This window comes from Pleurodeles waltl, chromosome 6 (genome assembly GCF_031143425.1).
Source record: "Pleurodeles waltl isolate 20211129_DDA chromosome 6, aPleWal1.hap1.20221129, whole genome shotgun sequence".
In the NCBI taxonomy this organism is placed as follows: Eukaryota; Metazoa; Chordata; class Amphibia; order Caudata; family Salamandridae; genus Pleurodeles; species Pleurodeles waltl.
This window is the reverse complement of record NC_090445.1, coordinates 609,948,663-609,961,777: the sequence shown is the minus strand read 5'-3', so window position 1 is coordinate 609,961,777 and position 13,115 is coordinate 609,948,663. Positions and strand designations below refer to the sequence as shown.

General features: G+C 41.4%; 1 protein-coding gene across 1 annotated transcript in view; it reads right to left on the bottom strand.

The window, feature by feature from the left end:
- Nucleotides 1-13,115, bottom strand: part of IGFN1 (immunoglobulin like and fibronectin type III domain containing 1) — a 151,054-nt gene that overhangs the window by 107,013 nt on the left and 30,926 nt on the right. Inside the window, exon 7 of the mRNA XM_069238894.1 lies at nt 12,883-13,063. Within this exon, the coding sequence (XP_069094995.1) occupies nt 12,883-13,063 (181 nt within the window). The remainder of the gene's footprint in view (nt 1-12,882; nt 13,064-13,115) is intronic.

Sequence of the window (13,115 nt, the reverse complement as noted above, 5' to 3'; positions counted from 1 at the left end):
AGTTGAAAGCAGTGTTGGTAACTAAGATGACCAACATGGTTCCAAACACATCTTTCTGACATGCTTTTTTCAACAGAACCCAGTCATCAGGACTAAAGTCATAACACTTCTCCAGATGCTTGAGTGCAGTTACAGCTTCAAACTAGGAGAGACAGGACACATCATATCAGCCAGTCCTTTGCAATAGTTAAAAACCATATAATCAAAGATATTCACAAGTGCATTAACAGGCGGAGCAGGCAATTTCATGGCCCATCCCATGAGGATTTTGTGTGGCGACAATCGTGTTTGCTGATTGGGAGTACTTCGGAGGATAATCAACACCAAAGGCAAGGCATTGAGCCACTTCACAGAGGCAGATGTACATACCTTAGCCAGCAAGGACTTTAACATACATTGACCTGCTCAATGATGCCAGAAGCTTCAGGTCAGTAAATACAGTGAAGTTGGTGTTCAATCTGCAAGGTTACATGACAGCATTCTCAGAACCGCGTTATTAAAATGAGTTACTCGGTCTGACCCCAGAGAAACCAAGAATCCAAACTGGGGTATCAACTCACGCAGCCATAATTTCGACACAGTGAGACTCATTTCTTCTAGTCAGGTAGGCTTCCACCCAACTGGAGAAATTACACACTACAAATAGGATATACTGCAGCGCACTGCTACACAGGCGCTTTAATAAAGTACAGTTGTATTAGTTTAAAGGGACATCCTGATCTGTCTATGTGACTCATGGTTACTGGGGTGTTTCTCCCTATGTTCAGATATGACAGACAACACATCGATGACAAAGGTTCTTGGCTGTTACTCTGAAACAGGCTTTAAGACAAATCCATTAAAGATATAGAAAGGACAAAACTCAATATCATAAAAACACATCAACACGACTTGATAAAATACTGTAGTTAAAATAAACATTGCAAACATATAAAAACAAGATAAAACTAATCCAATTCACACAAATTAAAAATATAACCCCTCCTGTAAACATATAGCACTAAAATCGGATAACTATTAAAATGTTAAATAACTTTAGAAACCCAGAATAAAAATCTCTAATGTTGAGCAGAAACAACCTTCTGGGTTTGCTCTCTGTTGTTCCTCAAGCCTAACGCGCCTGCCAAAAAAACAGCCAGGCTAAAACAGATCAGAGGTGTTTGCAACATTTGTAAGTAAATTAGAGCAGGAACATGGGGGCTGAATAATATCTTTATGGGCTAGCTGTGGATCAGCTAAAAGCCTTGGCAGAAGGTTTAATCTTAACAATATTAATAGAAAAAGCTGATGGGGAGATCTCACTATCCCAAGATAAGGCTCCATCCCAGGGACCGTTTGCAAAATAACATACGCCTGAACCATAACTTTTTGTAGCTCCTCTTCCTCTCTCACAGCTTTGGTCCTGTTCCAAAAATAGCTTTTTGATCCATGCAACATCTTTCTTTTTAAGTTGTTCCGGCTGCTCAAGGTACCTAGAACAACCCAATTTATGCAATTAATCTTGAATATAGGGCAGCCAAGCTATGCAACAACCTTTATCAAGCCCCAGGCAATCTCTAGTGATCATCTGATTCAGTTCCAATTCTGGATTAGACCAGACTTGAAACCATGTAACAATAGGGGCTAAGGCCAACCTATCTACAATATAGTCCCATCCCAGTTCCTCATGGACAATAAAGGTAGGGGCACACTGCGGGAGACAGAGTAGCCTCCTTGCAAAGGCATTCTCAACTCTCTGAATCCGCCCAACAGTCCTTATAACCCCATAGCCCACTACCATAGGAAGCTGTAGGCATGCACTTATCTGCATAAACCTTAAGCAAAACCTGCATCGATTTAGACCCTAATCTGCCTGCAAACTCAAAAAGCGTGGCCACAGCCCTAGCTAGAGTATTTCTCTTAACCCTCTTTTCTGGCACCCACGAGCCATTCTCATCAAACAGGATTCCAAGGTAAGGGAACATCGTGACCCTCTCTATCTTGTGTCCTTCCCTGAAGAATTTCTTACAGCGTTTCTTCCATTCCCAAATTTTCATTATATGAGATTTGGAATAATTTATATTCATATCAAGAGAATGAACAAAGGAGTCAAGAAGCCTCTGGAGCCTGACTATGGTTCTGGCTACAAGCACTGTCATACGCATATACCAGGGCCAAGATCAACAAAGACCCAACCAGTGGAATGTTCCTTGTAGCTGAACTTAAGACCAGATACATGTTATTAATATAAAGGGTGAACAACAAGGGGGCCAATATGCAGCCCTGCTTCATCCCTTTGTAAATACTAATCTGTTCTGTGAGAGACCCTTCATGATTATACCTCACCACTGCCATTAATCCCTGGTTAAGGTCATGTAAAAAATTAACAAGACTAGTATCTATCCCCATATCAATTAACATGGACTAAAGCTTGGCTCTGGTTACCTGGTTGACTCAGTCAAAATCCGAGGCCAGATCCATGAACGCTAAACACAACCTTTCCTGTTTAGCCACCATGTGCTTGCCAAATAAAAAAAATAAATATCAAATTCAAGTTCAAACACAGGTCAAGGGTGCCTGCCACTCCTACACCCATACTGAAAACAAGAAATCACCTCACGCTTGTTTAATCAATCCAACAGCCTTGTCAGAATTACCCTACCTGAAATCTTCATGGAGGAATCAATTAACAAGATAGCTCTATAACAACTAAGATCAGACCAAACCCCCTTCTTGAATACCGGGACAATGATGGAGCAACACCAAGAAGAGGGAGTGCCCTTTCCCAAGCTGCATTAAACACAGAAGCTAAAACCTTTGCCCACATCTCAGTATCATGGCAAAACAAATCAGTGGGCATCCCATCAGGACCTGGGGCTTTATTCTTCGACATGGCTACTTTGGCTTCCCTGACTTCCTCCTCAGTAAACCAAGAGACCATATCTTCATTAAGTCTATGCTGGACCGTCAATATTGAACTATTCATAGCACTGCCATAGATGCTAGAAAAATGCTTAACCCACGCAGCTGCTGGGATGGTACAATTCGTGACTCTATTCTTTTCCCCCAAAAAAGGGATGATTAATAAGTTCCCAGAACATACACCTATTTGTTAGGAAAAGGGAGTTCACCAAATCACCCCACGCCTCCTCCCTAATCTGTTTCTTACAGACATACAAGGCTGACCTGAACCCCCTCTGAAGCATAGCAATTTTAGTACTACCTCTAGAGTCCTCCTTAAGCACATATTTCATACTAGAATTGGCTTTGGTGCAAGTGGTATCAAACCACATCTCACCAGGAAATTGTCTAATTTTCCAGTAAACCTAAACTTAATATTAATCTGCCTGCAAATCCTAGTAAAAGCCTCCAGCACCAAACCATCATTCCCCACAGTGTTCAAACACTGATCCAATTCAGACTTACAAGTATAGTACAAAGCATCCAAAAATGAAGCATGAGGAATTGTGCACCTTTTAATCCCCCCCCCCGGGCCTTGGGGAACAATCTCCTCATTAGAGGGGCCCCTCCTCATATATATAGCCTGTTGAGTGTCCCATTCCATAAGAAGAACAAGCAGATTATGATCACTAAAGGCTGACCATTGGTCTTTAAAACCGTGGACAAACTTCAATAGAAAGGAACAAAAAAAATATAATCAATAACTGTGTTGGGCTCTCTCCCTTTAAAAGACGGTTTAATGGCCCATCCAGAAATTCCCTTAAATGCGCCATATGTGCCAACACTTCCTCCAACAACCTCCCTTCTAATGTATGCTCAAAGTGAGGACCCTGCACCAAATCGTCCTCAGCAGCAAGTACTGCTTCCAAACAATCAGCGGCCATGTATGCAGATTAAAGTCCCCCACTAAAATGACAAGGGCTCTTATACTTCCCAGCCAAGGAATCTAAGGCGAGGCATAGAACTCTAAGTTGTTCAATGGGGACTTCCCTCTCATAGGAATTATAAATATTTAGACCCATAATGCTCAGGGAACCCTCAAAATCTAATTTGACAGCCTGCAAGTGCCTAGGTCCAAGGTCCACCTGGGACCAAGAACACTTTAAACTAACAGAGATCAACAACAATAAGCCACCTCTTGCTCTACCAGAACGAGCTGGCTCGGCAGGGACTGAGAAGGAAACATAGCCATCTAGGGAAAAAAGTGACTTAACATCCCAAGTCTCTTGCATAGCCACAATGTTGAACTCCCTTAGATTGCCCAGCCAAGCTTGATCCTCTCTTTTGCCACTCAGCCCCACTATATTCCAACTACATAACCTCAAAACAGGTGATTACTCAACCACAGGCCCAGTCGGTGAATTGGCCCCACTTCCTGGGAAATTCCTGGGACCCACACTCTGTCAATCATTAAGATCCAAATCCTCCAACCGTTGAAACCTATTACTAAGTTCCAACGGCACCAAGCGCCTCTCACTCGAATAGGCTGGGTCCCCTTTCCTAGCAAACTGCAAGGGATTGCAAGATGTTAATGAAAGTCAAACCCCTTGGGGGGTAAAAAAAATGTTTTTATCCCTGACCCCAAACCCGTCGTCCCTACTGCCAAAAAGCCAGAAAGCGATCGACCAGCTGATTCTTGGCACCTTAAATTCCACAACACTCAATCCCCTTAAAAGATCTTTTCCCTTGTGCCTACCCACTGGTCATAATGATGTTTCCACAATCATAATCCATTAAAAAAACGCTTTCCACTACAACAAAGTTTAGCTTTCCAGATCATATCACAAATGGATTCCTCAACCCCTGAACTCAAAGGAGGGACATCCACCAGAATAGCCATCAATGAGGTAGCAGCTGGGGGAGCTGTAACCTGGGTAATGTGGATCGCTGTGCAATGTAAGTATGCTTGAATGGGACCCCACCAATCCCAGGGGCATCCAACCCTTCCTTCTTAGCCATAGGTGCCAAAGTAGAAGGCACCGGTGTCTGCTGGTCACATGGGGCCCTCGAATCACACCTCTCCACCTGATCCTGATGGGTGTCAACCCTCGACTAATACCCACTTCTAACCCATCTCTAGTTGTAGGGGGCTTTGTATGTAACACCTGCAACACAACAGATTGTGAGGCTCCCCTACTCCTGCCCTGCTTAGCGGGCTGCTGCTCCTCACCCACTGGTACCCTCGGATCAATTAGTCCCGGTTGCAATGAGTTCCCATTGGCAGACAGGAGGAGCATAACACGGGTCGACTCCAAATGAGATTCAATTAAAGACAGCCAAGCTCTAATGGGATCTAAATGGGAGACCAATATTGACTCAAACTGATTAAAAATGTTGTCCAACTCAAGCTCGCCAAATGTAAAGAAGAGTAATTCCCTAATAGGTCCAGAAAGTGACGGACGCTTCCTTTTCCCCCTGCAACAGGGCCCTTGTTCCTTCCGTTTAGAGGCTGGCTCTATTGGATACAACAAAGTCTGCTCCTTTCATGCAGGGCCCTCACCCATTTCCGAGGGAACTGAGTCACCCAGCAACCCTGAGCTAGCCCAGTCTAGTGGAGCACCCACCCCCTCTATGACCTCCTCAGAACCAACATCACCTACAGCCACATTGTCCATTTGCCCTAGAAACAGCCTCCTTTCTGCTAGATCAATCTCCGTTGACCCAGCTCCGATGACTCACTCCAATATGGTGTCAAAACACTTGGGCTTACTAGGAGCTTCCGGACCGCCCTCCACTTTGCACTTAACCATGGTCCAAGTGCAGACAGATCACTTCAGAGTTTCCAACCAAACTTCACTGTCAGAGCAATGGCCTGGCCCAGCCCAGCCTCGGCCACCCGCGGACAGGTGCAGATGGGCCTGCTCTTGGCCCGGCCCAGGCACATCCCACACTGCGGGGAGACGAGAGCACTCTTATAATGAGTTGCATCTCCTTCTAACACATGGTACGCTGGGGGATGTTGTCCCACCCCACAGGCAGGACCTCAGAGTCATTGGTGCAAAACAAAAATACAGCAAACACTGTTAACTGTTTCATCATGCTGTGTTTCTGTGCATTGTATTACTCTTGCACAGTGCATACTTTGACTCGTGCCAGCTGTTTATGAGGGGCTTTGACTGAGTGCTGGTGCTGAGGCTAAAGGCAAAGCAAAATGCCTGACAATGGGTTAGTCTCTCTGCAAATCACACAAAACAATGGTCATGTAATGACTAAATGAAATTTAGTGTGAATGTGTTTGAAGGGGTGCGTAGAGGTCAAAATATTTAGAAGCCAAAAGCAAAATTAAATAAAGTGCTTAAATGTGAATGAGTGCAGTGTATGTTTAGGGTGGTAAAATGAGGGAGATGCAAGGGAGTGCATCCAGGGGACAGGGAAAAGAAGAGAGGAGGTTGAAAATATGCAGATGGATGAGATGTGAAGAGAAAAAGGGCATACATTTCTAACGTAAAGCACACATAACTGAAGGCCATACTCCTTCCATAGGCCCCAATAAAATTTAAACCACAGTCTCACAATTTCAGAACTGAAACATTTCCAATGTTAATTATTTATACCTAATCATTGTTGTTACTTATTTATCTTAAACAGCTAACAACCATTGACAAAGCCAATAGCAGTGACAAAGTTTTGGTGTATGTCAGTTGTTGTGTTATATGTCAGGATGCAATAACATCTCAGACAGAAACCAAAATACAGACCGGGTGGCACACTATGGGAATCACAGAAATTTATTTTACATGTTTCCTTTTAGAGAGCCCCCACTTTTTTCATCCCACTTATACATCTGTCTGCACATAGTTATGTATGATTGACTGCAGCCAGCAGCTGTGGGTGCTTCCTGACACCTGGTTAGAGCATTTTCTTACAAAGTTGGTCCTGCATGCCGTGCTGGACACCGGGAAAGCACACACTTTAAAGGGCCTGAAGTTGTCGCACTGTACAATTTGCACATTAAAGTAACTGTTGAACGTATTAATGCAATAAGATATGGGGCAGTTTTTAATGTGTTTAGTATTTTAAGACTATAAGTTCCCACTGCTTTATAAATCTTGCTTTCTCACTAAATTCATTTGCTTTCAAATGTATCATTTGTCAATCTTTTTTCTATTTTTTCTTGGGAGGAGGGCTCACCTTGGACCTCACCTTTGTCCATTAAGCTTGCTCGCTTTACTCTCTACATAAAAGTCATACCCAACTTTTACTCTCCACCACTTTCAAATGTCACCAGCCGCCACTGACTGAAACTCCTACTTCCAATTGAGAAAATGCGGGAAACTGAAAAAAAAGTTATTACAGAAACAACTGCCTTGGCTGGCATTTAAATCACAACTTTGCACCTGATACGGGTGTGGGACATTCAGATATGGAGGTTTCATACTTGCCAACCCAACCGATTTGGAACAGTCCAGTTTTTCAACGAGTCCTACCGCTTACCAGTTTTGCGACACTTTGCTGCAGCTTTTTAATGCCTGCTGGAGACCTGCATCATTGTTTTCAGAGAATGTGTTATGAACTCCTTTCAGCCACAAAGAAAGGTAGGCTTATATATAAAGCAATTTTGTCATATATATCACATTACAATTAGGATCTGATTAAGTGCTTCTGAACGTTTCCTATGACTATTGTTTGAAAAAGAGAGATGGCAAAATGTTTCAGCTTTCAAAATCAACCCTTTGAAGATTTTGCTTCTGGACAATGTAAGAAAGTAAATACAGATTTCACAGTCTTGAAGTTGCTGCTGGAGTTACTTAATGAATCAGCATTAAGGAGATTTAGAAATACCACAGTAATTAGAGCTGACTCAGTTACAGCATGTAATTTATATTTAGTGATGGCATCTGTGACAGAAGTCACAAGATCATTCTCCCGCTCTAGATCCAATTTCAAGTCATGTGCTTTAAAGGAACATTGTGTTGGGTTTTAGATACAGCATGATCAGCATTAGATAATCTGTAGAAACATAACGTCATGCCTTTGTGATGTCTAGTTAGAATCCTGTGATATGAGATTCGGAAACGGTTGCTGATGGAAATATCTAGAGTCTATGAATGGGGGTACACAATTACCGTGCCAGGTTATATTAATATATATACAATAAACTTAACTTATATCTCTACTATGTGTGAACAGTCACTACACATCTGTCCATAATGCAGTGCTTAATTTGTGTCAGAGATTGCCGTGACCCTGCATCAGCACTGGTTTCTGAACAACACTTTTTTATGACATTCAACCACATGGTGGCACTTGTCTATCTATTTTAAAACAGAGAACGTTAGCAGTGTGTTAAACAATTCAATATATCATTTTTTTAAAAATTACCAGCACATCCAGTCGACCTAAAAGTTCTGGGCAACAGGGAATATTTCATAATGTCACATTTGTAGGAGTGTGATGGTTAGGAGGTAGCATCTATACTGGCATGTTGGGGTGCTGCCAGGGACAATAGATGGTGTAAGCTGCAGTAATCTTCAGAGGTATGTATTGAGTCCTAACACGTATTATTTATTAATTCTTTTTCTATTTTTATTTTTTTACAAAATAATCAGTGCTTGGATGGTAATGCCGGTTGTGTCCAAATAAGATGATTGGAAATCTCACAGTAAGTTATGGAATTGCAGGCCTACTTGGAAATGCTAGTTCAGTCCCTTCAATTATATGCTGGTACTGTCCAGCTAAATCACAGAAGACTTTCTGAGAAGTGCTCATGGTATACTATTTACTTAGCATCGGAATTTATTTTATTGTGCAATTAATTAAAATCATTACAGTAACATGGCGACCACCATTAAAATGCAGAGAAAAACATCACACTCTTCAAAAGAAAACAATGTACCATGATCTTTCAATTACAGTGACTGTGAATGTACATTGACACTTTAAGAAGTAATCACTACCGTTTGTCTGTAGGAGGGGTAACAGGACACCTGGCTGATGCTTTGATTGGGATACATGTCTTAAAGTACTTCTGGAGGGCAGGGTACACAGAGCATGTGGAGATTATCAACTAGATCCTCCACAGAACTGGAATTTGCTTTATTGGTTGCAGCTAAGATTAAAAAGCCGGTGGCTACTAGGCCAACCAGCAGGAAAGATGCAGAGATGCATTTGGTAAAGTGCTTTGGTTAAAGTGGTCCTAGGTGTGCAACTTAAAGTCCCTTACTTTATAAAGTACCATGGATGCCCAGCTAAAGCCCTCTGCCAAGATGGATGGCCAGGCTATTAGAGTGAGTTTTTAACTACTTCGGTGGGGGTGGAGTATTTCAACTGTTCCAAGAGAAGCTTTGTCTGTTATTGATCTATGGATGGCTTTATTGGCTGCAGATAATTCTCAAAGTACTAGTTTGCTTTAAACAGTGCCAATGAGAAGGCAGGATAAGTCCCAGTACCACTGACCAAGGTAAGGATTGCCTGAAAGACCACAGCAGTGTTGAAATATGCTGTTAGCACCCTTTTACGTTTTTTTCTCATTGTTATCCAATTTAGGTGAAAATTGTCTTTCATAATGCACCATGACACTGTTTTCCCTAACAAGTTCAGGCTCACCGACTTTGCTCACATGCTTACTCAAAAGTGAGGAAGGTATTTAGGACCCCACTACATTCAAAATTCATAGCCACATGGATAACTTCTATAAATTATTGGGCCAAATCAAAAAGTAGATTGATAAATATATTTATTATAGTCATAGTTGCGATTTTCATAAAGTAATTATTTTAATGGGAATTCGCAAAAAGTCACAGAGCCTATCTATGATGATGTATGAAAATCAGAAATGGACATGATATGTCTAACCCAGGCTAACTTTTTTACCACATATGATCTCAACCTTGAAAGTATTTTTCACAATGGAGGACTACTGTTCCCAACATCTCAATTTGCACCCTTAAGCCAGCTATTTCAGCACTAAGGCCATGATTTTAAAGGAGACAAAAATAAGGGGATCCCTATATCTAAACAATGAAGAGAGAGAATTAGGGAATAAAGTCTATTCAAAGCAAACAAACTCTTCTCTATCAGGTAATTCAAACAACTAATCAGAACATAAAATGACTCAAAGAATAAACTGATATATAAACAAATACAAATATAAAATTAACAAAATGAATTCCTAATAATATACAATACATACAAAATAATTAGCACCGGACATGGTATATGAGTGTATTAAATTTTTCTTCTTAGTTTTTTGATATATGAAATGTCTATATTGTAGTCTGTTGTGAATTGTGTTATTTGTTATGTATAAGTCTTAAGTCTTGAGTTTTGTCTGTGTGTGACCTATGTCTTTTTTGTTTTTCCATGTCCGGTGCTAATTCTTTTGTATGTATTGTATATTATTAGGAATAAATTTTGTTAATTTTATATTTCTATTTGTTTATATATACGTTTATTCTTTGGGTCATTTTATGTTCTGATTAGTTGTTTGAATTACCTGAGAGAGAAGAGTTTTCATGATTTTAAAGGGCCAAACTCCTGATTTAGGAGCAAATGGGACGATGTGCCAGAAAATATATTTTAAGATGTGTGCTACTTACCACGCCATGCAAGTGCTTGGATTGGATGTGAATACCCACTGAGGAGCTTTGTGAATTACCACAGTTATGACTTTGTGGTGTTCAATACCTTCTAAGTGATAACCAAGTGCCAATGAACACTCATGGCCCTACCCATTTCCATAATGTTATACCTTTGGAAAATTGCCTAAATTAGTGGATTTTCCTCAATCACAGCTGGATAGAAATCAGTACATCAGGTTTGAAATTTATGTCCACAAATGCTCAAAATGTTTTGTGAATTACCTTAACTGAAGCTCTGAAATTGAACCTTTCTTTGACTGGGACTGAAATACATATTTCCCACCAGTGTTGGTTCTATTTTGAATTAACATTTTTATAATAGTATAATAAAAAAAAGTCTCTGTAAAGGCCAATACTCAGTGAGAGTTACAGTCTCGAAATCATCTAGGTTTAAAATACCCTATGAATGATAAAAAATAATAGAAATATTGATCTACAAGGTCTTAATTTACTCAATAAATTATATGATCAGGTACAATATTGAACAAAGGAAACCAGAAGAACTTAACTCCTTCAATGGCTAAGATACAAACCTAAATGTTATTGTATCTTTACCACCTTAAGGTGTTATCAACAATAAAACATTGAGCCCTATGTCCCACACACGAACTGTGGAGAAATGATGATTGCAAGCAAAGCTCTCATCATTTACCCATGAAGCTTGAGTTTAATCACACAGGCTAACTCACAGTAGTTCAGTGGGAGGGAAACAGAAGTCGTCCAAGTCACTTTTAACCAAATATGAGGTTTCTTAACAGCTATGAACTTAAATGAAAAGTTCTATGAGAGAGTCTATGGGTGAATATAGCCAAATTATAGCAGACCTAGTCAATGCTGCAGAGCATGATGTCTAGGTACACCCCTCATTTTACCAACAAACCACTCACTCTAACCAACAAATGCACCCACTTCTGGTATGGTTGCTAACGTGGTACATGGCTTTGGGACAAAAGTAATCTGAAGTTACTATTTATGGCAAACTGCAGACAATGTAAAGCTTTTAAACTTCAAGGCACTATATATCACAATCGGCAGTGCCATAAGGAGCTCAGGTGAAAAGACCATGATGCCATTTTTTTAAATAAGATGGTTTAGCAATTATGTAAATAGCATTTTCACATCTTTTCCTGCAGAAAACGAGATGTATAAAGAGGAACATCATATAAGGGTTTGTAATGTGCATGGTTCCATGGATAGTACAGGGTTGTTTTTCCAGGCTGCTGTTGTTAGGCACATCTTCCTGACTCTGCTTACATACACAGGAAAAGAAAGAAGAGAACGCAAATATACGTCGGAACAATGCATGCTGGAACCACGCATGCCTGAACAACGCAGTCGGAACAACGACCGCATTGTTACCACTATTGTCTTAACAATGATTTTTCATTGTAAAGGCCTTCCTGGTAAAGGCATGTGTGGAATGGCATGCATGGTTCCTGCATGCAACCCCCCTGACCCTCCCACTCCTAACACTACCGCGACCGACCCAAAAACCTAAAACTACCCCGACCTCACACCCTGCCCCTAAAACTACCCCAACCCCCACCCCACCAATAAAACCTAAAACTACCCTGACCCCCCCACCCCTAAAACTACTATAGCCCCTGCCCCAAAAAACTAAAATTACCCCGACCTCCCCACCCCTCCCCTAAAACTACTGCGACTACCCACCCCGTCCCTAAAACCTAAAAAAACCCGACCACCCCACCCCGCCCCTAAAGCCTAAAACTACCACGACCCCCACCCCTAAAACTACCCTGACCTCCACCCTGCCCCTAAAACCTAAAATTACCCCGACCCCCCACCCCACCACTAAAAACTAAAGTTACCCCCACCCCTGCCCTTAAAAACTAAAACTACCCCCACCCCGCCCCTAAAACTAACCCCGAACACTACCGCAGCCCCACTTACCTGACCACGTCCTCTCCGATCCAGAGTCTGTTTTCCTCTGCCTTAACCACGCATGTTTGTTGTTCAGACATGTGTGGTTAAGGCAGAGAAAAACAGGGTCGTTGTTCAGGAAAGCGTTCTTCCGCTTTTGTGAACAACGCCCGTCGTTGTACAGCCATCATTGTTCAGGCTGCTTCCCAGAGAACGCATCTGCACTCAGGCTTAACCATGTTTTGTTACTGCACAGCCTTTGGACTAAGTGTTCTAAAAGCTCACGTTGAATGGCACTGTCATGAGGCCAAGAGCCCCAACATATCGCACCTGAAGATTAGCAGACAGTAATTTCTTTCATCTAATGCTGCACTTCTTTAGTCCCAACCATATCATGAGCATGAGTTTTTTTTATGGAGTATGAAAGGACACTAGAACACACTATTATGAATCATATGATACATAATCATATTTTACTCACCTTAGCCTGGTGGTCCTCTCTATCCTTCTTCATCTGCTGCAACCTCTTCAGCACCCCCCGGAAGTCAGTGATGCCATACTTGAAGCAAATTTTCTCATAGTCTTTTTTATCAGCATTAAGAAGAACTTCTATGACCTTCTGCTGCGGCATTGGCTCCTGCTTGGCAACCGGCTTGGCAACTCTATGACAGAGGAGTTTAGAATAAATTATTGTTAAAAAAGGTTCTGAATACT